This window comes from Aquarana catesbeiana, linkage group LG06 (assembly GCF_042186555.1).
Source record: "Aquarana catesbeiana isolate 2022-GZ linkage group LG06, ASM4218655v1, whole genome shotgun sequence".
In the NCBI taxonomy this organism is placed as follows: Eukaryota; Metazoa; Chordata; class Amphibia; order Anura; family Ranidae; genus Aquarana; species Aquarana catesbeiana.
The window spans coordinates 339,683,506-339,710,017 of record NC_133329.1 but is presented as its reverse complement, the minus strand read 5'-3'; the positions used below and the strand labels follow the sequence as shown (position 1 = coordinate 339,710,017).

The following is a 26,512-nucleotide window of genomic DNA, read 5'->3' as shown; positions in this document are numbered from 1 at the left end:
AAAGGACAGCAATTTGTTTGGGTACAACGTCGCACGACCGCGTAATTGTCAATTAAAGAGACGCAGTGCCGTATCGCCAAAAATGGCCTGGTCATTCAGCAGCCAAATTTTCTGGGGCTGAAGTGGTTAACTTAGAGTCAGACATGAAACTATATGAAGGATGGAGGGGGGGGGATAAAACTTTTATATTAAAGTAGTACTAAAGGCTGAGACTTTGTTTTCCATGGATATTTATAATTTTAAATATAATACACAATATTGGTAAACTTTTACTTTAAATGTAATTGTATTGCCTTATATTACCTCCAGCCCCTAAAGTGATTGGAAATGTTTAATATTTTTTTTTTAAACAAACTTGTCATACTTGCCTGCTCTGTGTAATGGTTTTGCACAGAGCAGCCCAGATTCTCCTCTTCTGGTCCCCACCACAGGCACTTCTGGCTCCTCCTGCCTTCAGTGCCCCTATAGGAAGCCGCAAAGTATAGTACTGTATAGTGTGTCCCTATAGCAAGGTAAAAAAAAGTCTGCCTTTTAGAATCACTTGCATCCTTCTCTTGCCCAGGACTACATGTCCCATGATGCATTGCTCCTCGCACATTCACAAGTTCTCAAGCATTAACTGACATGTTTGAATGGTGTACTGAGCTGTATGTGTGCTGCACTGCATTTACTATGTAAACAAATAATGCATTCTGTATGCAGGCCAAAAAATTGGCTGATCGATTACGAAAACAGTTGACAACCATTTTCATAATCGATTATGTCGATTAGTTGTTTCAGCCCTAAGCAGGATTGCTGATTTTTATGGGAACTAATCTTTCCCCATAAGATACGAAATGTTTAGATTGATATCTACTCGAGTACAGTGAGTGAATTATTGCAAGGTGTGCAGGCCAGACACATGAGTCTTGGTACAATGATGTGTATGGCCTTGTACATAAGCACAAGCTGTTGGATAGCCTAGTCCAGTGTCTTCTCAACGTTTTTTTCCATTAAGGAACTCTTTTAAAGTATAGACACTCAAGGCACCCTTTAAAATTATGGACAGTCTCGAGGCACCCCATTCTAAAATGTAAAAAACTATTCTAATTGTATTACATAATGCAGCATCATCCACATATAGGACCCCCCAACATTAGAGGTGATTTATTCTTCCAAAGCAAATACACTTGTGCACACTGGTACTGACTAAGGATGAGCTCCGGCGTGTTCGCATGCTGCACGTGCTGATCCCGCCAGGAAGTCAGCACGGCGCATCGCTAATCACAAGCAGTGAGACATTTTCCGGATGTGCAGCTACAGAGCTTGGGAAATATCTCACTGCTTGTGATTAGCACTGCGCTGTGCCGACTTCCTAGCGGGATCGGCACGTGCAGCATGCGAACACACCGGAGCTCATCCTTAGTACTGACTAATATACCTTTGTGTCTCTTCTCCCTCAATTTCTCTCCATCAGTTAGCTAATTTGACCCCAGTGCCGAGGGGGAGGGGCACATGAGAGTCAAACATGGATGCTGTGGAGGCAACAGACTGATTATCAACTGATGACCTCACTGGTTGTTAGGATACCAGTGTCTAGAAAGTCATAATGGTGCATAACATTGTCAGCCTGCGTATGGAGGGCAAAGTAACATTGGGGGTTATTTACGAAAGGAAAATCCACTTTGCACTACAAGTGCACTTGGAAGTAAAGTCGCTGTAGATCCGAGGGGGACATGCAAGGAAAATAAAAATCAGCATTTTAGCTTGCACATGATTGGATGATAAAATCAGCAGAGCTTCCCCTCATTTCAGATCTACCCCTCAGATCTACAGCAACTGCACTTCCAAGTGCACTTTCAGTGCAATTTCAAGTGCACTTTGCACTTGTAGTTTGCTCTTGTAGTGCAAAGTGGATTTGCCTTTTGTAAATAACCCCCCTTGTCTTTGTAATGGGGCCCCTGACTTAATCATACTCACTTTGCATGCCTTCCTTCATCACAGCTAACAACACTACATGCCACTACTGAATATGTTGTAGTATGTGACCAGTTCCCTTGTGATGGTGCTAACACCTTGCCAATCGCTAGGCCCAAACACTATCACATGACAAGGGAAATGACATTAAAGCTCCCTCCCAGGTTGCCGATGCCCCAAAATATTTAGTGGCAGTTGTGATGCAAGAATAAGTAAGTATAAGGGGGTGGGGGCTTTGCAGAGACGCTGTCATTTTTCCTGCATTGGCAAGGTGGCAGTGTCTCTTTAATCTCTGTAAGAGGTGGTGCTGTCATCAAAATCATTATTTTTAGAACTATTGTAAGTGTTATGGGCAGCATTAAAGAGCAGTTTTACATAAATTACATCTAAAGATTACTGTATGACTGACTAAAGACATCCCAGATCCATTGACCATATGATTCACAAGCCTCATTAAACACCCGAAACTACCTCCTGCAACATCAATGCTTCATTGAAGAAATTTACCTTCACTTCCTGTCCTGTAGCTGCAACAGGAAGTAAAAGGAAAACTCAAGTGTGGGAAATCACCTCTTGGACAGTTGTCATCACAGCAAGTGTTCCCATTGGGAGATTTCCCCTATATTTCTGTTCTAGTGGCAACTCAAACTTTCAGATTTTTGAGCAAATTCTTTTCCACTGATAATGATCATCATCAGGATAGATAGAGGGTGAATCTCTCTAACCGAGACACAGACAGCAGCAAAAATTTGACAAGGGTTCTTATCCTCATCCATTGTGTCTAAAATAATTTTGAAAAATAGTGTTTAGTTATCCTTTAAACGGAGGCCACAGTTCTACTTTAGCTAATAAACATAATGCTATGATAGGGTGATAGCTTTGCATTGAGCTTCTGCCTTTATGCCTCAGCCTGAAAATGCAATGTCACAAAAAAATGGAATGTCCTAAACCTCTCATCATTTTCTCATTCTTTCTCCCCTGAGTGTCACCGACATGTTTTATGCAAATGCATGAGTAATCCAGCATGTGATTGGTAACTCTCTCTTCCCTTCTTTTTTCCCATTCTTCATCTCCATCCATGTATGTTTTTGGTTCGCCATCCTTCTCTTTCTGTTATCCCGTTTTTTGTGTTTTGTTTTTTTTTTTTTTTTACCAACCCCCTCACTTTAACTTGCTTTGGAAACATCTTAAGCGGTCCAACCCCTGCGAATAGTAACAGAAGATACGTGTCTGTTTCACTATTTAGTCCCTCCACCTACGTCTCCCTCCTCTAAGTCTGTGAGTACACCGAGTGAGGCTGGAAGTCAGGATTCTGGAGATGGCACCGGAGGAGCAAGGTATGTGACATTGTTAAGTAAATACTGTAACTGCTGTGTAGAAGTAATTAAGAAAGACCTCCACCTAAGGCTGTAAGTCAATTTTGGTGCTTTGTTGGTAAAGTTGGGTTTGTGCAGATGGTCATTTTTCAAGTTGTCTTCCAGGGCAGCATCTGAGATGAGTGCTGCCCTGGAAGACTTCCTAGAAAATGAGTTACCAGGTACCTAACCCTGTTTTCTCAAGTCATCTTCCAAGGCAGCACTCGTCTCAGATGGTGCCCTGGAAGACTTCCTAGAAAATTGGTTACCAGGTACCTAACTTTGTTTTCAAGGAATCGATTAGTTCAGGTTTAGAGTTTGCATTAAGCAAGAGTTTGATGGCTGTTTTTATATGTGTCTTAAAGGATAAGTTCACATTTTGAGAACACGTTACATGTTCCACCTGTTTTTAGGGTGACATTCCCACTCAAGCAGCATCTCCCCAATCTGTTGCATCAAGTGACAGCAAGAGGGGGGTGGGGGGGGCGCATCTTCTCCCCCCACTTGCTGTCACAATTTTTTTAAAATGCGGCCAAGCAGGGCTCTTCCCACCTGGCCGCGTCATTCATTCACAGAATTCTGCGATTGAGAAACTGCAAGTACAGACTTTGCGGCTGACAGCTTATAGTTCTCAGCAAACTACCAGGGCGCTGTTGATTTGCTCTCAGTAGTTTGTCTCTTCCTGTCAGTGTGTAACTGCCTGTCCATATGAGGTACAAGCAGACAGATACACTGACAAGTCTGTAGGAGTGCTGCTTGGCTTCTGCAATCTGCTGATCGCGGGTGCAATGCTTTACAGGCTCCTAGCAACAAAAATAAATAAATGCACATACTGTATTTTATTTATTTTTTCACCTGCAAAAAGATGTGCCTTTTTATATTTTTTTTAAAAAAGTTGAACCTATCCTTTAAACACAGTGACCAGGCTATATATGGTATTCTTAACCAGCAGTAAATTACAGTAAATTACCTTTAAAAACCTTCACTGTCCTCTGTAGCTGCAGGCATTCTAGAACAATTCATCCTTAAGGTTTACAGCAAAAATGTTCATTTTATATCAATAGCTTATTTTGCTGCCCTCTCCCAGCTCTGTCTTGACATCTCTAATGTAAATATAGAGCAGCTCCATAGTATCTGTAGCTACAGAGGTTGGTGACGCTTTTTTTTCAAAGCATATTTTACTGCTTTCAAGAATATGTAAATATTTAAATGTCCATAGCCTGGCTACAATTCTACTTAAACCATATAGGAATTATTGTGGTTTCTGCACAACTATATGCCCCTGTGTTATGCACCCACAAGGTTTTGCAGTTCTGTCTTTGATGTATCTGTAGAAACCAGTCACAAGATATCTCTGAGGCCTCCTGAAGAAACAATCTTATACCTATGAAACATGTTATTATCCTCACTCCACTGAAGTATCAGCAGATTCTATATGAATGTATAGCAATATGTAACAATATATTAATAGCTGACTAGTGAGGAAAACTGTATATTGTTTATCTGTGAAGTAACATTTACATTATATTTTTTAAAGACTAAGTTCATCTTTTGTAAAAAAAAATTAAAAATAAATGCACATCTTTTTGCAGGTAAAAAAAGTGCATTATTTTTTTACATTGCAGCTTGTAAAGCATTTCACCCGTGATCAGCAGATCCGTGGATGCAATGCTCGAGATCCTACAGCCTCTCAGTATACTGTTTCCTGTATCTCCAATGAGGGCAGGCAGTTACTGATTTGCAGGAACAGTCAGTGGACTGCGAGAGCGCTCACCAGCAAATTGTGACAGCGGGTGCTGGGACAAGATCCCCTGCCCGCTGTCACAGAGAGGGAGGTGGGAGGAAAAGGAGCATGTTACATGTCAAACCCTAAATATAGAAATATAGGTGTATTATGCTCCTAATCCTTTAAATATTTTTTGTTTTCATAAAATTTACTTTTAACCGAAAAACATTACATGATGTGGTATTGTTAAAGTCCATCCTTATTAAAAAAAAAAAAAAAAAATCTGTAAAAAAAAAAAAAAAAAAATGGTTGAATGATATCATATGGTATGACAGTCCTTCTTTTCAATATGACCTGCTGGCCTGTATAAATATCTCAGAAACAAACTTGGTGGAAAATTGCAAAGTATTGACCATTTTATTGGTAAAATTTAATTTACGTGATTTGTGATAATATGACTGAGAATGATTTGCCATTGTGGTGAGTATTGTTTATATCTGTGTGCTTTTTTATTTCTTGTATGTCTCTCATGACAGGTTACCTTTTAATGCGAGCCTATGATTTTTCCATGCATAGAAGAGTTACAGGCTTGTGTTAATACCCCTTGCCTAGCAATACATACCTCAATTGAACCCTGTTCAACTATTGGGAGCAAAAAATAAAATACTCACATGACTGGATATGGTACAGCATGCGATTCACTCACTTGCATTCTAAAAATAGTCATAGCTATGACTAAGCACTCCAAACGCATAAGCTTTGTTCCATTTTACTGTGACCTGTATTTTGGATGACGCCTTATTGAATAAAGGCAAATATTTTTGGAGTGCGTCTGTCCAGAATTTCTTTGTCTAACTGCCATAGCATTGCCAGCACCTGGACTTCTAGACTGAAGGAGATACCTTTTACCTTGATCTGACCCACCTGGAGCGGTGATACTCTCTCCCTCCAGGTTCCCAGTACCGGCATCTTTCGTTTGGGAAGCTGGCTGTGATAGCTTGTGGCTTCACAGCCGGCTTCCTACTGCGCATTGTGAATGGTCCCACAGCGTTCTGGGACCGGTGACATGTTCCAGAAAGAAGCGTGGGGGGGTGAACTGCTGCTCAAATCACCGTCCTAGAAAATCTGAGCGGAAGTGGGAGGAGGTACCTGTCAAAACTAGCCACGCCACAGAAAACCAATAAAAAAAATTTTAAAAAATTGGTGTGTGTGTGAAACCAACTGCCAATCAGATGTAATTTCATTTCACTCACATGTGTAAAATATTAGAAGTTGCTGAGAACTATGACATGCTGGCACCCAGAGGCACCTGCAGAAACGTTTGGTGTTCTCTGTTTTGCCCAAATGTCAGGCAATGCCTCCTCTGTCACAGGTATTTTCAGACCATGCCTCTAAGACCTACGCATTTCAATTGGTCCATCATTCTGATTGGTTGCCTCCCTTGCCAATAGGAATGTGCAGGTGTAGGCTTTTTCTTTGATAAAGTGCTGAAGCTTTGCTCTTTCTGAACACCTGAAATTTGGATTGGGGAGCTGCACTTCATGGCTTTCACTGTTCTTATATTTCTTTATTACATTGAATTCACTTTGTGATATTGAGCAGATCCAGTCTTCTGCTGGTCCTGGCCAGAGATGGGTTGCACACCTAAACCCCACACCAGTTATCTGCATAGTATTGGTTTTTAGTGACATTACATTCTAATCCAAATATCTCATTCTGAGTGTTTAACAGATCTTTCCGCAGTTTTTCTTTCACAAAGGACCTGCATGTTTTTTAGCGGAGAACCCCGAGATATTTGTTGACTTCTATTTGAATTACAACATGCACATTGTTATAAATTACAAAGCAGTGCCTACAAATTATAATAAATGTTTTTAACAATTCTGTTACTAATTTTACTAACTGTCTGTAAGGTACCTTCCATTGTTTGGCTTTGTTAGTTTTGAAATTTGCGTATTTAATAATCTTTACCATTTTAAATCTCTAAAACGTGCGCAATGACAGTACTAGGTTAGGTGAGTTAAAGTTTAGTTTTGAGCACGTTTTTCCTAGTTTAGCCAATGGAAGGTACTTCGTAATCCTATCTAACATTGTGGTGACCTGTGATGTGTATTAACTTCCTGCATGTGCTTGTTTTACAGTTCCAGAAGTGCAGTTACCAAGAAGTAAAGCATATATCTTTTTATTTTCTTAAAACATGCTTTAGAGTTCATGTATATAGATGTCTTCTAAAAGAAAGCTAATATAAGAATATTAATAAAGACTCTGCACCACCAGTTGCTGATCAGTAACAAACAAATCACAGTAGCACAGGACCCTTTGTCATTGTAGATTTGCAGCTGCGCTGCATTGATGTGAATGGGGACCATAGGACACAATGTTATTTCCATTGTCATGTGATTCCATGCGATCCAAGTCACATCTGAAATCGCATCAGTGTGACCCAGGCCTTAGGTATCTAGTAAGTACCAAGATAGAACATCTACTTTTCAAACTGCTGCATACTAATGATGGTTATATGACAAAGCAGATCTAAACCCGATTTAGCCATTTGGTTAAAATTGTTACATTCAAGGCTTCTGTGAATGATGACTGTCACGGTTGCTTGTGCTCTCAACCGAGATGTCAAATCATCAAATGGCCGGTGTCATAAGTGATCACATGTGCAGCACCATGGCAGCTGCAGATCAAACAAAGGCTAAGATGGCAGCTTCCACAGCTGTAAAGAATAGTTCTGCTTTTAAAAAAAGGGGAGGGGTATAAAAGATCCATTTGATATCGGTATCAACAAGTGAGATTTTGTTAACAATTTTAGTTCCTTAAAGTGATTTTGTTTGTGTGTGTGTTTTGTTTTTTTTTTTGTTTTTTTTTGTTTTTTTAACAAACGTATCAAGCTTATCTGCTCTGTGCAATGGTTTTGCACAGAGCAGCCCTGATTCTCTTCTGGGGTCCCCGACTGGTGCTTCTGCCTCCTGCCTTCCAAGCACCTCCCCCCAGCAAGTCGCTTTCTGGAGGGGAACTGTTTGTTTTTTTTTAAAGGATGATTGGGGGGGGGGTGCACTGGTTTGTGTTTTCAGTTAGAGGCCATCATGTCTACTGTGATTTTTGTTTAACCACTTGCCGGCCGCCTTCCACACATATACTGCGGCAAGGCGGCTCGGCTGCGCAAACCGACATACCTGTATGTCAGTCTGTGCAACTGGTAACGGCGCACGGGTCTGGCGAAATCAATGTCCGCCGGCCACCCGCGATTGCTGGAAAGAAAGGCAGAATGGGGATATGTCAATAACAACAAAGCAGATCCCCGTTTCTGTCAGGGGAGTACAGTGTGATCGTCTGTTCCTAGTGATTAGGGACAGCGATCTCTCTGTCCTCCCTGTCAGTACACTCCCCCCGCAGTTAGAAATGCCTCCCTAGGACACACTTAACCCCTTGATCGCCCCCTAGTGTTAACCCCTTCCCTGCCAGTGTCATTTATACAGTGATCATTGGATATTTTTAGCTCTGATCACTGTAATAATGTCACTGGTTCCAAAAAAGTGTCACGTGTCCAATCTGTCCGCCGCAATGTCGCAGTCCCGCTAAAAATCACTGATCACCGCCATTGCTAGTAAAAAAAAAATGCCATAAATCTATCCCATATTTTGTAGACGCTATAACTTTTTTGGGAACCAGTGACATTATTACAGTGATCAGTGCTAAAAATATCTATTGACACTGTATAAATGACACTGGCAGGGAAGGGGGTTAACATCACGGGCAATCGATGGGTTAACTGTATTTCCTCAGTTTGTTTCTAACTGTGTGGGGGGGATGGGCTCATTGCATGGACACTCTGATCTGTGTTCCTGATTAGCAGGAACACTAGATCAGAGTGTCCATGCCTAACATCGGCAGACTGCTGTTCAGTCTCTGCGGGGAACGATCGCGGGTGGCCGGCGAACATTGCGCCAGCTGGGCCCGCTGATTGGTTGCCCTGTGGCCAATCGGCATGCAATCACGGCTTCGGCGACACGCGGTCTCCAGTTGCTATTACCAAAATCACGTACAGGTATGTGATTTTGCGTAATAGAGCTGCCTTGCCGCAGTATACGTAAGGTAAGTGGTCGGGAAGTGATTAAAGTGAGGGGGAGGGGCCAGGAGTGCCGGCGGGGGGGCCCAGGAAGTGGATTATTTGGGCTGCTCTGTGCAAAACTACTGCACAGAGCAGGTAAGTATGATTTGTTTTTGTTTTTTTATAATTGCCTTTAATATCACTTTAAAGCGGTATTCCAAACCAAAAATGTAATTATATTGCAACTTACCGATTCTTAGATGTAGTGGCTGCCTTAGTTTTCTTTTCCCTTTTTTTTTTTTAAGGCTTTTTTCCCCCCTGTTTTCACCTGGTGATCTGGCCAGTAACACACCTCCTGTCTGCCCCCACTCTGGATAAATAAGCACAGAGGGCAGATTTGGACAGCAGCATTGTCCGTCCTGCGGAGACGATAGTGTTGGCTGTACTAACAGATTTAAATGGCCTAACAAATTGAAGCCACGCTCCAGCTAATACTGTATAATCATTTACAGCAAACAGTTTTTTTCCTTTTGGGATAAAAGTTTTACATGAATAATTAAAAGATAATCATTTAATCACCCCCGTCAGTGGTAAATGGTTTGTCTCATCCCTCTAACTGCTTGAGAGCTTGTTGTCCTGAAAAACAACAGACTTATTGGCTGGATCACTAGATTAAAATAGAAGAAAGAAATCCTAAAAAAAATTTAACTAGCCATCACATCTAAGAAATTGTAAACTACAATATGTTTGCTTTTAAACAGAATGGTGGGCGTGGGCGTGAGCGTGAAACGATAGTTAGCACTTTAAGGTTAGCGACAAAATAGCGCATATCGTTTTTCCAAATTTTTTTTTGCCATTCGTCAAAATATCATAAAATGAGGCATGGGTTATTCCTTCGAAGTGTGCACCTCATGAAACCGAGTAGTTTTTCATCACATGACCTCATATCCAACGGGCATTATTTTTTTCCAGTGGACAGTTCTGAGGGACCTTGCAGAAGGAGCAATGGCAGAGAGTTTGGAGGAAAATGTCCTGGATCTTGTAGAACAGATGGTGCTTTTTTAAACACTTCCATGCCCTGTCCCCCTCCTTACTAAGGATGAGCTCCGGCATGTTTGCATGCTGCACGTGCAGAGCCCGCCAGGAAGTCGGCACGGCGCAGTGCTAATCACAAGCAGTGAGACATTTCCCGATGTGCAGCTGCAGAGATCGGCAAATGTCTCCCTACCTGTGATTAGCGCAGCGCCGTGCCGACTTCCTGGCGGGCTCGGCACGTGCGCCATGCGAACACGCCGGAGCTCATCCTTACTTCTTACCAAACAAATGTTATACATTCCTTAAAGAGGAGGTCCGCCCACCCCTGCAAAAATTAAAAGCCAGCAGCTACATATACATGTGCAGCTGCTGACTTTTAATAATAGGACTCTTACCTGTCCTGGAGTCCAGCGAAGTGAGCAGCGCAGCTGATGTTTCCATCAGCTGTCAGGTGCTGCAACTGCCATTGCGGTAAGGGAACCTGGCAGTGTAGCATTACAGCTTCACGCCTGGTCCCTACTGTGCATGCGCGTGGCACCACTGCGCTCTCCTACTGGCCCGGTGGTGGAGGGAGCCGAGCTGTGACATAATGCATCACGGCCCGGACACCTGGGATTGAGGACAGGATTCCTGTCAAATACAGGTATCTGCTCCTCCCTGAAAGGTGCCAAATGTTGCATTGGAGTGTGGGTGGAGACAAATGAGCGGAAGCAGCCTGGATCCTCCTCTTCTCAGGTCCCTCGCCAGCACTCTTGGCCCCTCTCTCCTGCCGAGTGCCCCCAGAGTAAGCCGCTTGCAATGGGAGCACTCAAGCAGGCTTGTTCCCGAGCAGCATGTCCATTCACGCACACAGCCATGGCCCAGACCTGCCCCCTCTCTCTCCTCATTGGCTCACTGGCTGTAATTGACAGCAATGGGAGCCAATGGTTCCCGCTGCTGTCTCAGCCAATGAGGAGGGAGAGTCCCCGGGGAGCCAAGACTCTTATGCACATGGCTGGATCGAGATGGGGATCAGGTAAGTATCGGGGGGGGGAGGGGGGGCTGCTGCAAAAAGGAGATTTAAAAAAAAAACAAAAAACGTTGAGCCTTTAGAACCACTTTTATTATCGCCTGCCTGGACCACTACTTATTTAACGCATTTGTGTTTAATTACTCTAGTGAATTGACTTTAACACTGTTTATGCAGTATTTACAAAGAGTTTTGTTTTTTGAGGTAAATACTGCATAAACGGATAGTGAATTGACGTTTTTAATATCACATGCGATAGTTGGGGGAAAATGTGTCACATGACCCAAATATTGCATATGACATCCTTTAGTGAATTGAGCCCATTAATGTGTATATTTTTACAGGCTAAGGCCAGGCTATTCTGAATGGGCAAAATGCCGCCACTACCTTTTATAGTCCTGAAACTTGTCCACCCCCCCTCACTCGTATTTTTATTGGGCAGGAAGGCAGTCCATCATAGTGATGAGCCAATAGGAATTTGGGAGGGCAGGAGGACGTGAGCTAAATTTGACACTTACCAGGAAGTGAGGAGTTTTGCCTGTTCAGAAGAGTTCAGTAGTTGGGCAAACCAGAAAGCGGGGAAGCCACAGGCCTGCAAAAACTGCACAGTGCAAGCTCCTACTTTAAAAAAAAAAAATAGAATACGGCTTCTTAAGAGGTCTGCAAATTATGATATTAAGAGTGGTTACATGAGATCTCATTTACTTTGCTTCTGTCAGCGTGCAATTAGCTTGCCTTATAGTGAAGTTGCTTAGAAGTTCAATTATAACTAACCATTTGTTTGTTGACTCTGGCCAACTGTATTTCATCTATGCCCACAAGTAGAACTGGCATCATTTAAAAGTCACATTCTCACCACTGCAGGCAATTCTCTTGTGGGCACAGTTTAAGCAAATTCCACTTTAATGTGCATTTGAAGCTTAAAGGGTAAATTAATTATGACTGGACTAGAATCACATAGGTGGGCAGCAAGCTGGAATTGTGTCAAATCTCTAATTGCTGGATACAGCCGAGTGATGTAGATTGAAATATGGATTGTGTGACACATCAGTGCAAGAGGTTAGTTTGTAATGTCACCCCTCACCCACTTCCAGTACATAAAAAGACTGGAGCCGCCATTGCAGAGCATGGGGGTTAAGCAGGCCTGCCCAATTCTGCTGGGCTGCTGAATTTATATTAGATGTATGGTGGGTTTCACATGAATTGACACATCTGAGCCTAAGGCTGTGATTAACCCATAATTACAGCCGTGTCACATCTTGGCAAGACTATCAGTACCACATCCCAGTGGAAATGCAGATTGCTTCCTTACCAAAGAACCGATGTGTTAGCCTTCTTCCTGTAGCAATAGTACCATTTCCTGCACATGTTTTCTGCTGTGGGCAATGTTACCAGATACTGATCATTCACACCGAGCATGTACGGGTCCTGCTTAGGATCACATGCTACAGAGGGATCGGATCTCACAGTGGATGAGAAACAGATTACAGCATTCACTTCAGTGCTGTGACAGACCTCAATACATCACAGAGGGTCTGCTGTATCACAATTGCTGTGCTTTTTGTATCCTCAGTGAATGCAATATGAACAGACATATACGTTTTGCTTGAATAACTGGCTAATGAAAAATGCCAGACAAATGTAAAACACACATGTATGTGTATGTCAGATGGATGATTCTCTCTCTCTCGTTCGTTCTCTCTCTCTCTCTCTCTCTCTCTCTCTCTCTCTCTCTCTCTCTCTCTCTCTCTCTCTCTCTCTCTCTCTCTCTCTCTCGATCTAGAGAGAGAGAGATAGTAAAACCTTGGATTGAGAGTGTTTTCCAAAGCGTTTTTATAAATTTAGACTTGATATACAAATGATGGCTTGATATACAAGTAGCGTCATGTCACAACTAAGTATAAAAGAGAAGAGAGGAGCCTCTAAGTGTAGCATTATGGTTACATTTAATGAAGGTCCAACATTTAGCAACTCTCATGGTTGATGATTAAAACAGGCGCATCCAAGTTATGCAGGCATCACATCCTCTGCACTGCCATCTATGTCGTCCATTCCACGCCGCGCTCCACAAGCGCTTCTAGCCTCGCTTTCAGATCGCTCTACTGCAGGGTAGTCTTCCCAGTCATGATTGCAGACAGAGTGGTGAGAGTCGGCGGTGCAGGGGATGGTCTATGTGGACCGTTTTACCTTGGTTGCCTGCATACTTAGATGTGCCTCCTTTTAATCATCAACCATGTGAGTTGCTAAATGTTGTACCTTAATTAAATGTAACCGTATTGCTACACTTGGAGGCGCCTCTCTTTTCTTTTCTACTCTGTAGCTACTGCTGGCTTTTGCTTCTAATCCCCTTGTGGAGGCTGCCATTTGTGGATGGACATTTTATGGTTACACAGTCCATCACATTGCTATAATCGAATTTTTTTTTATATGGACTATAAACTGAAGGATTTATGAATAAATGGTTGTGGAACGAATCATCTGAGTTTCCATCATTTCTTATGGGGAAATTTGCTTTGATATACAAGTGCTTCGGATTACAAGCATGTTTCCGGAACAAATTATGCTCGCAATCCAAGGTTTTACTGTGTGTATGTATTAAAATTAAATATATATATATATATATGTGTGTATGTATGTATGTGCCTTGAAAAGTATTCATACCCCTTGACATTTTCCACATTTTTCATGTTACACCCAAAAACGTAAATGTATTTTATTGGGAATTTATGTGATAGACCAACACAAAGTGGCACATAATTGTGAAGTGGAAGGAAAATGATAAATGGTTTTCAAAATGTTTTACAAATAAATATGTGAAAAGTGTGGCGTGCATTTGTATTCAGCCCCCTCTACTCTGATACCCCTAACTAAAATCTAGTGAAACCAATTGCCTTCAGACTTCAAATTAGTAAATAGAGTCCACCTGTGTGTAATTTAATCTCAGTATAAATGCAGCTGTTCTGTTCTGTGACTCCCTCAGAGGTTTGTTAGAGAACCTTAGAGAAACTTGTCATGCTGATAACAGAAGAACGGAGCAGGAGACAGCCACGGGACATAGTGCTTTGAATAGAGATTAGAAAACACTGCAGATATATGTGCCCAGCTCAAATTTCATGAATCTGGTTTACATCCACTTTAAATTACACACAGGTGGACTCTATTTACTAATTAGGTGACTTCTGAAGGCAAATAGTTCCACTAGATTTTAGTTAGGAATATCAGAGTAAAGGGGGCTGAATACAAATGCACGCCACACTTTTCACATGTTTATTTGTAAAAAAAAATGAAAACCCTTTATCATTTTCCTTTCACTGCACAATTATGTGTAACTTTGTGTTGGTCTATCACATAAGATCCCAATAAAATACATTTACGTTTTTGGTTGTAACATGACAAAATGTGGGAAATTTCAAGGGGTATGAATACTTTTTCAAGGTGTGTGTGTGTGTGTATATATATATATATATATATATATATATATATATATATATATATATATATATATATATATATATATATATATATAGTGTGTGTGTGTGTTAAAAGCGGTCCCCAGCACACTTTTTCAATCTAGTTTGCAAAATAGACCTAACCAAAGACCTATAAAAAAAAAAAAAAAGTTTTAGTTGTATGCATTTGCCAATATGTGACAGTCATGCTGCCATGTCAAGGCAACTCTGATAAATGTGATTCCTAGCTCTAAACTAAATATATTTGTGTGTGTAAAAGATAGGCGGACAGCATCAAGCATTATACAGCCTAATGCCGGCCATACACGGTTCGAATTTCGTAAGAATTTTCTTTCGAAAATCGTATGAAAGAATTTTCGTATGAATTTCGCACCATTAGTGGGCTGCAACAACGGCCGATTTTCGTGCGGCAATCAAATTTGAGGAATCGGACATGTTGGAAATTTTTAGAAAAACGATTTTCTAATCAATGATGGGAGAATCGTGCGAGAAATGTAATAAGAAAAGAAAATTTACGGAGAGAAAAGAAGATTCCCGGCCAAGAAAATTCTTTTCTGTAGCAACATGAGGTGAAATTGAAGGCTTGGTCGGCCGAATTTCGAAAATCAATGGTGGCATTATCGGATCACAAAAAAAAAACGAACTTTCTGATTTTGAAAGAAAATTCGTTCGAAATTCGTGTATGGCCTGCTTAAGTCTATTGCTTGTAAGGCAGGAGTGCTTTGTACATAAAGTCCTTTGCATAAAACTAACAAAACATCTGCTCGTCTGAGCCACTAACTAAACTCGCGTCACATCAATTTCTGTCTACCTGGGGACCCCCTAATGGGTTCCCCAAACAGACAAGTAGCTCAGTATCTTTTGGTGTTCTGTTCAGCCTTTTCACACAGCAGCAGGTTCCCACAGCTCGCATATAGAAAGACCAGCTAAATCTAATAATAAGGCCCACCCAAAACTTTTCAAAGCTCCAGGACCCAGAGAAAATCAAATGTTTGTTGTTCTTCATGGCAATCCATATACCTTAGAATCACCTCACCATGTGTAGGTGAGAAACCTTGGTGACACATATACACACCCAGCAGCCAGCCAGTTCATTCACACACATTCTCAGGTGGGAGAATCTGTCCACCGGACAACTATGGCAAGAAGAAACCCATTGTTAAAAGAAAGAAAGCTGTAAGAAGTCCCGTTTGCAGTTTGCAAGAAGCCATGTAGGGGACACAGTAAATGTGTGGAAGAAGGTGCTCTGGTCAGATGAGAACAAAATTGAACTTTTTGGCCTAAAAACAAAACACATAGTATGTGTGGTGGAAAACGAACACTGAACACACCATCCCTACTGTGAAACATGGTGGTGGCAGCATCATGTTGTGGGGATGCTTTTTTTTCAGCAGGGACAGGGAAGCTGGTCAGAGTTGATGAGAAGATGGATGGAGCCAAATACAGGGCAATTTTAGAAGAAAACCTGTTAGAGTCTGCAAAAGACTTGAGACTGGGGCGGAGGTTCACCTTCCAGCAGGACAACGACCCTAAACATACAGCCAGAGCTACAATGGAATGGTTTAGATCAAAGCATATTCATGTGTTCGAATAGCCCAAGTTCAGACCTAAATCCAATTGAAAATCTGAGGCAGGATCTGAAAATTGCTGTTCAGACGCTCTCCATCCAGTCTGACAGAGGTTTTGCAAAGAAGAATGGGCAAAAATGTTAATCTCCTAGATGTACAAAGCTGGTAGAGACATATCCAAAAGGACTTGCAGCTGTAATTTGTAGCGAAAGGCAGATCTTCATAGTGTTAACTCAGGGGGATGGAATACAAATGCACGGCGCACACACTTTTCAGATATTTATTTGTAAAAAATAGTAGAAAACCATAGAGATAATATATAAATATATTATATTGGCCTGGGATAGCCAACCCCCCACCACCCCTTCGCCGGGGCGGGGGCCGGCGCTTAGTGCCGCTCGCCTCGGGACCGGAGCACGGACGGAAGCGGGCCGCCTCTCTCCCGGAGCGCATCGCATGTTCGTTGGGAACCCGGTGCTAAATTTTATATATATATATATATATATATATATATATATATATATATATATACACATACACATACACACACATACACACCATATTTATCGGCGTTTAACATGCACATTCATTTTAAGGGAGGGAAGTTTCAGGTAAAAAAAAAACTTAAATTTAAAATGAGGAACTTTGAAGCAAATAAGGGTCAGTGCCCATCTGCAGCCTGATCATTGTCCATCTGCAGCCTCATCAGTCCACATCAATGCAGCAGCCTCACCATTGCCATCAGTGCAGCCTGATCGATGCCCATCTGCAGCCCAGAGGAGACAGGGAGGGGGGCGGGACGAGCGCCGACAGATTACATACAGTGAGAATCTCCTATGATAGACAGAACAGTGGTCCAATGGCGACCCAGGAGACGGGACTTCCTATTACAGAGGCTGCCAAGTAAACAGGAGATTCTCACTGTATGTAATCTGATGACGCTCGTCCCGCCCCCCTCTCTGTCCCCTCCCAGGCAGCTAAAATTGAAGTATTGGCGTATAACACGCTATTTGCACCCGATTTTCAGGGTGAAAAAGTGAGTGTTATACTCCAATAAATACAGTGTATGTATGTATATATGTGTATATATATATATATATAATGTGTGTGTGTGTATATATACATGTATATATAGAGATCTCTCTCTCTCTCTCTCTCTCTCTCTCTCTCTCTCTCTCTCTCTCTCTCTCTATATAGATATATAGATATATATATATATATATATATCTATATATCTATATATATCTATCTATATATATATATTCTCATATCTAACCCATACACCTTAAGCCCTGGTGAAAATTTGTTTTAAAGGCCTAGCAGCAGTAAGGAGGCAACTCCAGTTTTACTAACTTTTTAATATAATGTAATATCACATGATTCAGCACTGTTGGCTTACACATATATCATCTTCTATAAGCATGGCAAATTTTAAAAATTCTATTTTACGCGTTTGTAAATCTTCCTTCCAACATTCTCAACAGGCACCTTCTGTTGATAAACAAGAGAACGAACGCTCAGAGCTGCCCTATGTTTGCACCAAAAGAGATAGGCTATGTAACCAAAAAAGTGAAAATATGGAGCTGCCCCTTTTTTTTTTTTTTTTTGCTTCAAACTCTTCAGTAGGAATGACTTTTATGAGACAACGACAATTCTGGGGTAGATCACCCATGCCCATGTTTTCTGTATCTTTAGTACAGTGGGGACAGAAAGTATTCAGACCCCCTTATATTTTTCACTCTTTGTTATATTGCAGCCATTTGCTAAAATCATTTATTAAAAATGTTTTTTTTTTTTTTTTTTTTTTTTTTTTTTATAGTCATGTTTGTTCAGACATAGTCGAAAGCTGTTTTATTACCTTAGAATCCCCCAGTATACTGTGGCTATCCAGACGCTTGTTAATAAGGACTTTTCAGCACCATCATGCATAACTCCCATCTGCATTAACATAAACTGTTTTGTAAGCACAGGCAAAAGTGATTAATTTCGAAATGCGTCCCTTGATACCATCTGGGGAAAAAAGACGCGGTCTTCTCTCATATTCCTGTTTTTCAAAAATGTCTTAAATATGCTGATTCCTAAGCTGGACAGCTGCAGTGAGTTACACAACCAGCCTGATTGTTGCAAAGCTGGAGTTTGTAAAATTAGAAATTACGTGACTTTTTTTGCTTAGGATTATCAAACTGTGACATCATAACTGGTTCTCTATGGTGTCTCCTGAGAGCTGAGATCCCAGTATGTGAAAGACTGTAAATAACACAGGTAGTCTTGCAATGGAGGTCTTCTTCGGTCAAAAAAACACCTTTCACAGTTCCTGTGTAAATGCCACATTTTAGGTATGTTTGGAATCAGAAGTCCATATTCTCAAGGATTCCTTGTACCACACGGAATGCTTTGGCTTAACACAAAGCTAAGCTCCAGTGTGGAGGCAGTTGCACATATGTTTTGTATATATTTTCATACTTTTTTTATAGAATGTTTACATTTGTTTTCAATATATTTTTGTTCTTTATTCTATTCAAATAAAAAGTTATTATTTTATTTCAATCTGATAAATGTGAAATATTGTACATAGACATTTTGATGTTTATTGATTCGCAGCCAGCATGTAACGCTGCGGACTTCTTTACACGTTTAGCAGGCTATCCTTACTTGGTTTACAGGGGAAAAAAATAACCTGCAGAGTGTAGCAGCGCAAGATGAAAATACCCACTCTTGGAACTGAATAACCGCCAAGTCACAATTTTTTGCCAGATGGGTTTTCCCTTGAAATCCGTGGAAATAAATGTCATGACACACATCAGTGCACGTTGAGATGTGGTATGATGTACTTTAACTTAACTTAACGTAAAGTGCATTGCAACTCAAATTAAAATGGAAATTCAGCAGGCAAAGTGTGAATGGCCCCTAAGGCAGGCCATAGATAGTGCAATTTTTTTCTTTCCCGCAACCACGGGTTGCAGGAAAGAAAATTGCTCTATTACCCCATCAACACTGACTGTGAATCTCTCCTGCAGTACTATTGCGTTCTGCCGGTGGGGAGTTTTCTCTGATGGCAGAACACATTGATTACTGATAGCAGCGATAGCCGCTGGCAGTAATTGCATGCAAAAAGTCTGACAGGCTGGTTGTACTGAAGTAAATTGATGTATTGACTTCAGTACAACCAGCCTGCCCATAGATGGATCGAATCTTGGCCATTCCCTCCTGAACTGGCCGAGATTCGATCCATCTATAGCCAGCTTAAGTTAGAGGAGTGACCCACCCCTTGCCCTGCCTGTTTTCTAAAGATGCGCCATGTGGAGGTTCAGTTAGAGAGGGTATGAAGGTAAACAGCTTCTGCTGTTTTTTTTCTTTAGAAACCCCCATAATCTTGTAACATTAGTGCAGTTTGTAAAAAAAAAAAAAAAAATGTTATAGCGATTTAGGTTAAATAAAAACTGCACACAGGAATGCAGCAAATTTTTCTCTTTTATTGAATAGCCAGCAGGAACACAATTTTGATGCATTTTGCAGTGCTTTCTCTGTAAAGGGAAGGGTGTCTTGAGCTGTTCATGCTATAATAAAAGGGCATGTTTGTTGCATCCCAATGTCTGGTATTCCTTCAACGTGAGTCTATGTTTCTGGTGGAAAGGAACTGGAACCTAGCATCTCAGATGTGCCTTTAGAGTGCAAAACATGATCTGATTTGGAGTGGTATTAAGAGAGATGTAGAAAAAATGTAAGCATTGAAAAAATGTAAGCATCAATAAAATTTACCCAAAGCCTCCCTTCTCTTTATAGGCCAGTTCTATAAAAAGTGCATGGCTGTGACCTAGACACTTAGGGGGCCTATTTATTAAAAGGTTTGTTCACCTTTACCAAAATCTGCCTATTCTGGTAAGAGATGCAGATTTGACTAAAGATAAATATAGGTGTAGGCCATTTACATACCTCCTGAAGCCTAATTGGAATATTCCCAAGATGTTGCTAAGAGAGGTCTAGTCTTTACTGCTCACTTCTACCATCACAGAAGTGAGCTCTCAAACGCTGAGCTCAGAGCTACAGCATCAGATGAGAGAGCATGTGAGGGAGGTTGAATCACTCCTGTGATGGTGGATGTGAGCAGTAATGACTTGGAATGGGCTAGAACAGCATAGAACGCTGGAGTGTCTGGTCGATCAGGGGTGCTGCCCCCCCCCCCTCTTAGTTTGCATGCGGGCACCGGACTCGTAGGTTTCTATGAGTTTTTTTTTTTTTTTCAAGCCACATGATTAGAGCCTGAGGCTCTAAATGGCTTGGAAAAAAGTTGGGCTGGGGGGAAATTGCCCCCCGAACCCACCCACTTGTAAAGGCACATATTTGCTATTGTCTTCCGTCTTCCCCTCCCAGCCAATCTGGACAGGAGGCGGATCAGGTTGGCCGGGAGGAGAAGCTGAAAAAGCCGCAGTGCCACAACCTTGGAGGGGTAAGTGCGCACCTGCGGGGGGGTGTGTGTGTTTGTTTGCCCCCCACCAAAAAAAAAAAGCTTAGCACCAGTCGCCACTGATAGCAGGTCCTAGTGTTTATAACCATGAACATGACCAGTAGGGATGCGTACAGAACCTACAGTAGTATGGGTATAAAAGCAGTTGGCTTGTGACCTGGACGTGGAGCACAGAAGATTCTTTTATTTTTATTTTTTTTTTGGGGGGGGGGTAAATTTAGTTTGAATAGTGCCATCTGTCTCTTACTATGGCATTTAGAAAAGCCTTGTTTTTCTAAACAACAAGCTGTCCTGCAAATGTAGTAGTTACAGGGTTAGGACAAACCGTTTACCACTGACAGGGGTGCTTACAATTATCAGCTTTTATTTATTTATGTAAAACTTTTATCTCAAAAATAAAACTGTTTCAATTTGTTAGTGTATCTAAATCTGCTAGTACATATAACATTTTCCTCCTCCCAGACTGACAACGTTGCTCTCCAAAAGTTCTCCTGTGCTTCTTTATCCAGAGTGGGGGCACTCTAATACAGGAGGTGTGTTACTGGCCAGATCACCATGTGAAAAAAGACTTAAAAAAAAAAGAAAAACTAATGCAGCCATCACTGCTAATGATTGGTTATTTGCAATTTATTACATTTTTGGTTTTGGATTTAATACAGCTTTAAAGGGCAAAGCAACGGGTTCACTTTAATCCCCCTGCCCAGCAGCACATAATAACCTGTTGTTCACATAGAGAAGTCTCCCATGTAATCCAGGAGTAGCTCAGGCTCTAGTTTACACGGCTATGGATTATTTTTATGTTGGAGCCTATTCACAACAGCAGCTGCTTTCTAATGTGGCCTCTGGTGTGCGCTGTGGAGTACGCAGTGCCAATGAGCTGATTACAGTTCATTTCACATTTTTACTTTTTTTTTTCTTTTAACAAAATGACATTTATGTTTATTTACTTCATCACATTCCAATGCAATTCAGTGTGCTACTCTATTCAGTGCACACCACCCCAATACAGTGATGTTAACCAAACAAGTAGGACATCGGGCAGTTTGCCTTGTCCCTGTGTTGGGACTGTGCATCTGGTGTGAATAGGCCTTAAAGTTCTCCATGTATGGGTGCTCAACCTGTGGCCCTCCAGCTTTTACAGAACTACAAGTCCCATAATGCCTCTGTTTTTGGGAGTCCTGCTTGTAACTGTGGCTTGCAATACTTCATGGGACTTGTAGTTTCACAACAGCTGGAGGCCCACAGGTTGAGAACCCATGACAGTCTTGATTGTACATTCTCATTTTAGATCCACCAACAACTTTGCAGTTCGCGGGCTTGCCTGGTTGGGTACAAATCGATTAGCTAGATTAGGTAGCTCCTCATATTATATTGTTTTGTAAACCTAAAGTTGATTGCACGGTCAGTTTATAACTCTTATGGTGACTATAACTGTGCCAGTCCCATGCCCAGTATTGTCATATGGAGTGTCAGATATTTTCTTTGCTCCCAGGACCTGAATGGAGCATTGGGGGAGCAAAAAAATGGTGAGTGTGTTGCAGAAACAGGGCAATTAAAGCGAACCGTTTATTTTTTTTGCTCTGCATGGGTAAACCATAGATCAAGCCCGCTTACCGTACAGGTCAGATTCACTTTAGTGAAAATGGTTTACTATGTTCAAGTAAAATGGTGGTGTTGGCCATGTTTCTAAAGCATTTTTTTTTTTTTTGAGTAGAAATCAGCTCTGAATGTTCTTTGACATGTATTTATATATTTATTGTATTTGTCTTTACTACATGTTATTTCATTATGCTGCTAACCACTGGAAGCTGTTCTCATCTAACCCATGCTAACTGTCTTATGTATAATATTTAACAAGTTTGGTTTGTTTGCTTAACTAACGTTTGACCTTTTCCGCTAATGCTGCCAACCAATCAGGACACTGCATTGGGACACTGATCCATCAGTTCTTCAGCTCCACTCTGACCATGAACTGGGGTACTTCAATCTTTTTCTATCTGTTCTTTTACATTTTGCTTTTGGATTTGTACTTGTCATAGCTAATAGTGACATTTCCTTAGATAAGCTTATTGTAGTTAAAAGGATAGTGGTTTTATTATCTGTATTTTTGTATCGGCACACATAACCCCATTCCACATGTACATCACTTTTCTTATTTGTTTTGGGCTACTCAGCATCACTTGCTAAGCATCATGAGATTATTTTGGGTGCGAGCAGCTTCTGTCTGTAATGCTTAAAAATAAGGATGGGGTTTTGGGTTGAAAATGAGTCTGACCATGTTTGGTCAATGACATCACTCGGGATCCCCTGGCCTGTTTGTTTACAAACAGAAACTGGTCTGGAATCTGTCATTTAGCAGTGGTTGCGCTACTGACTGACACTAAGGCCAGCCGTAGACAGACCAAAAATCATCTAGTTCACCGGAATCTGCCAAATATCGATTGACTTCAGTACAACCAGCGCATTGGGTTTTTCTCTTGCGATCACTGCCAGTAATGATCATTATTTTCTGACGACGGGGAAACCTCCCACTATCAGAATACAATAGCGCAGCAGGAAGGATTCCCCCATCAAGACTGTAAAGGGGAAATCAAGCGATTTTCTTTACTTTAAATCTATGACTTACTTGCTTAAAGTGATACTAAAGGTTCCTTTTTTTTTTTTTTTAAATCACAAACATGTCATACTTTCCTCCACTGTGCAGCTCGTTTTGCACAGAATGGCCCCAAACCTGCTCTTTTGAGGTCCCTCGGTGGCTCTCTCGGCTCCTCCCCACATTAGATAACCCCCTAGGAGAAGCACTCTCCCGGGGGGTTACCTTGCAGGTGCGCATACGAGTCCAGCATTCAGCGTCCGTAGACGGCGAATGCAGGACTCGGCCCCGCTCCCCAGCGGCCACATCATTGGATTTGATTGACAGCAGCAGGAGCCAGTGGCTGCGCTGCTATCAATCTATCCAATCAACAGCCGAGGACCCCCTAGCCGAGAGACGGCACGTCCCCATGGGACAAGTTTGAGGGTTCAAGTAAGTAAAACGTGGGGTCTGGGGGCCGGTCACTGCCAGGTGTTTTTTCACCTTAATGCATAGGATGCATTAAGGCGAAAAAACACTTACCTTTAACAGACAGATTCCTGGTTGCTATTTGTAAATGTCCCTTTTTTAAAGTAGTACTTCATACTGTTCCAAAACATTACATGCAGGTTTAAAGAGATTGTAAAGTTTATTGTTTGTTATTTTTATAGAAAAAAAAATGTTATACTCACCTGCTCTGTTGCAGTGGATTTGCACAGAGCAGCCCCGATCCTCCTCTTCTCGGGTACCTCTTTGGTGCTCCAGGCCCCTCCGTCCTATTGAGTGCCCCCACAGCAAGCAGCTTGCTATGGGGGCACTCAAGCTGAGCTGCGGCTCCCTGTATCCATTCAGACACGGAGCTGCAGTTCAGCCTCATCCCCTTTCTCTCCTGATTGGCTGATTTTGATTGACAGCAGTGGGAGCCATTGACTGTGAGCACTGATTGGTTGCTGGTTTTCCAGCATGTTCAATCGACATAAGCCAGTCATGGAACTGTGCACACGGGCCGAAAGTCGGATGGTTCCTGACGAACCGATTGTTTTTGGCATGTGTGTACCCGCTAGTAATAATCACTGTGTTCTCCTGGCAGCAACAGCTCCCCGCAACCCCGCCCGAACAACTCTCACCAGGAGAGCACAATAGCTCTGCGTGAGGGATTCCCCCATCAACACTGACTGGTTGCAGGAAAGAAAATCGCATCATCTATGGCCTGCCTTAGTATTAAAAACTAGACCAGCACATATTTTCAGATTTTTATGTTACTTCTTTTTCTTCATATTGTGTTTGTTAATAGTATATAATGTATTCTTGTTAGGCTAAGTTCACACTGGCATTAAAAGCAGGCGTTTGAGAGGCGTTAGAAACACCCCTCAAACGCCTATGCAAACGATACAATGGACAGCACAAAGTGCTGTTCATGCTATCGAAACATTCAGCGTTAGTGTTGCATCGCTTCAAAATTGAAGCCTCATGTTGAGTCGGGAGGCTTAGAAGTCTTTTAACGCCTCCCATTCACGTCTATGTTAACGCTTCGCAAACGCTGTGGCAGGCAGTTGCAGGGCATTAAGATTATTTTATTTCCTGTAATGGAATAGGCATTTGTGGAGCGGTTTTAAAACATCTTAACGCTATACTGCCCATAGGGGGTTTGGGGAGCATTTTTTAATGCGTCATTAATGCTTGTAAAGCGCCAGTCTAATGCCCATACTAAAGCTCATTAACGCGAGCCTAACACCCATACTAATGCTATAGGAGCGCTTGTTAAGCATTAGAAATGTAGTCAAGTGTGAAGAGGCCCTTATAGTGTATTGGATTCAGCCATGTCTTCTTCCTTTCTAGAATCTAGTAACTAAGAATAAGCCAGAGGGTTCTAACCTGCTGTTTCACTCTCTCCAGACGTGGCCCCTTGAAGTTGGGCATGGCCAAAATCACTCAAGTGGATTTCCCTCCTCGAGAAACAGTCACATACACAAAAGAAACCCAGACTCCAATCTTGACCCAGCAAAACGAAGGCAAGTTACGACTTTTTATTGTTGTTCCAATATGTTACTTGTGTCAACGTGTCCCTTTTTTTTTCAGCTGTACAAAGTTATTGGATTCACTTTGGGGTAGATGACAGTGAGTTGAATTTTCTATATTTTCACAGTGTAATCCTGCAAATAACATAATCCCTGTCATAGGGTGGCTACGCTTACTCATTCCACTATTTTTATGGAGGGAGCCTTAGTTGTTTTGAGGCTGGACACCCTCTTCACCCTAATTATATAGGGGTTGAGGGATTGGGAATTATAAATTTGTAGAAAGAAGATAACATTGGTCATGCTTTTAGTTCAGATTACAGAAAGTGACAAGGACGTTGCATTTCTAACATGATCACAAGGTTTTCTGTACTTGTTGAAAGTGTCTTTGGTCCATACTCCAAGGCAACACTTAGGCGGGGGTCGGGCCCAATCAGAGCTGCTGTAAGGCCTTCATAGGGCTTCAGCTTGTATAGGAGCAGTATGTAAAGCAAGCTTTGCAAAGCATTTAGCACGCTCTTAGCAGCTTTGTTCAAATCTTTAAAGGATAAGTTCACTTTTGGGAACATGTTCCACCCGTTTTTACGGTGGAACACGTAACATGTTCCTGCTCCTGCAGCCGCTCGGGGATCCGCTGCCTCTTTGTGACAGCAGTACAAAGAGAGGTTGCCCGTACTAGCTGTCACGTTTTGAAAAGAGTGCTGCTATATGGGGCTCTGCCCACATGGCTGCGTCATTCTTTCACCGAGTTCTTTGAATGAATGAACTACAAGTACCAACATCCTTCGCAGCTCTTGGCTTGTAGTTGTCAATGAACTACTACGGTGCTGTGTGAGCGATGTGGTAGTTCATTGATTCTTGTTTTGCAATGCAATCTGCATTGTAGATTGCATTTAAAAAAAAAAAAAAAAAAGTTACACCAAAGCACATAAAATGCCCCCCCCCCAAAAAAGTTGAGGCACCCCACCCCCACATATACGCACATACAAACACAAACATAAACGCATGTGTCTGGGGCGCCTACACATGAAAACGATTGTGATATCGCTGTGCACGCTGGAGTGAGCAATAATTCTAGCCCCAGACCTCCTTCGTAACACTAAACTGATACCTATAGGGGGCTTTTGAAGCGTCGCCCTTTAGAAAATATAGGGTACTGAAGTTTGTCGCCATTTCACTGGCACACACAAATTTAATGTTTGACATGTTGGGTATCTATTTACTCAGTGCAACCTCATCTGTTATATTTTACCAAAAATGTGGGTCGTTTATTGCATTCGTCTG

General features: G+C 41.7%; 1 protein-coding gene across 13 annotated transcripts in view; it reads left to right on the top strand.

Moving 5' to 3' along the window:
- DYNC1I2 (dynein cytoplasmic 1 intermediate chain 2) overlaps positions 1 to 26,512 on the top strand; it is a 201,492-nt gene that overhangs the window by 70,780 nt on the left and 104,200 nt on the right. For 3 of the 13 annotated variants that reach the window (XM_073633899.1, XM_073633901.1, XM_073633898.1), the window contains exons 5-8: positions 3,149 to 3,293; positions 7,179 to 7,202; positions 22,556 to 22,615; positions 25,107 to 25,222. In XM_073633899.1, coding sequence (XP_073490000.1) covers positions 3,149 to 3,293; positions 7,179 to 7,202; positions 22,556 to 22,615; positions 25,107 to 25,222 — 345 coding nt within the window. The remainder of the gene's footprint in view (positions 1 to 3,148; positions 3,294 to 7,178; positions 7,203 to 22,555; positions 22,616 to 25,106; positions 25,223 to 26,512) is intronic. The other 10 variants (XM_073633903.1, XM_073633905.1, XM_073633900.1 and 7 more) reach the window with 6 other exon arrangements.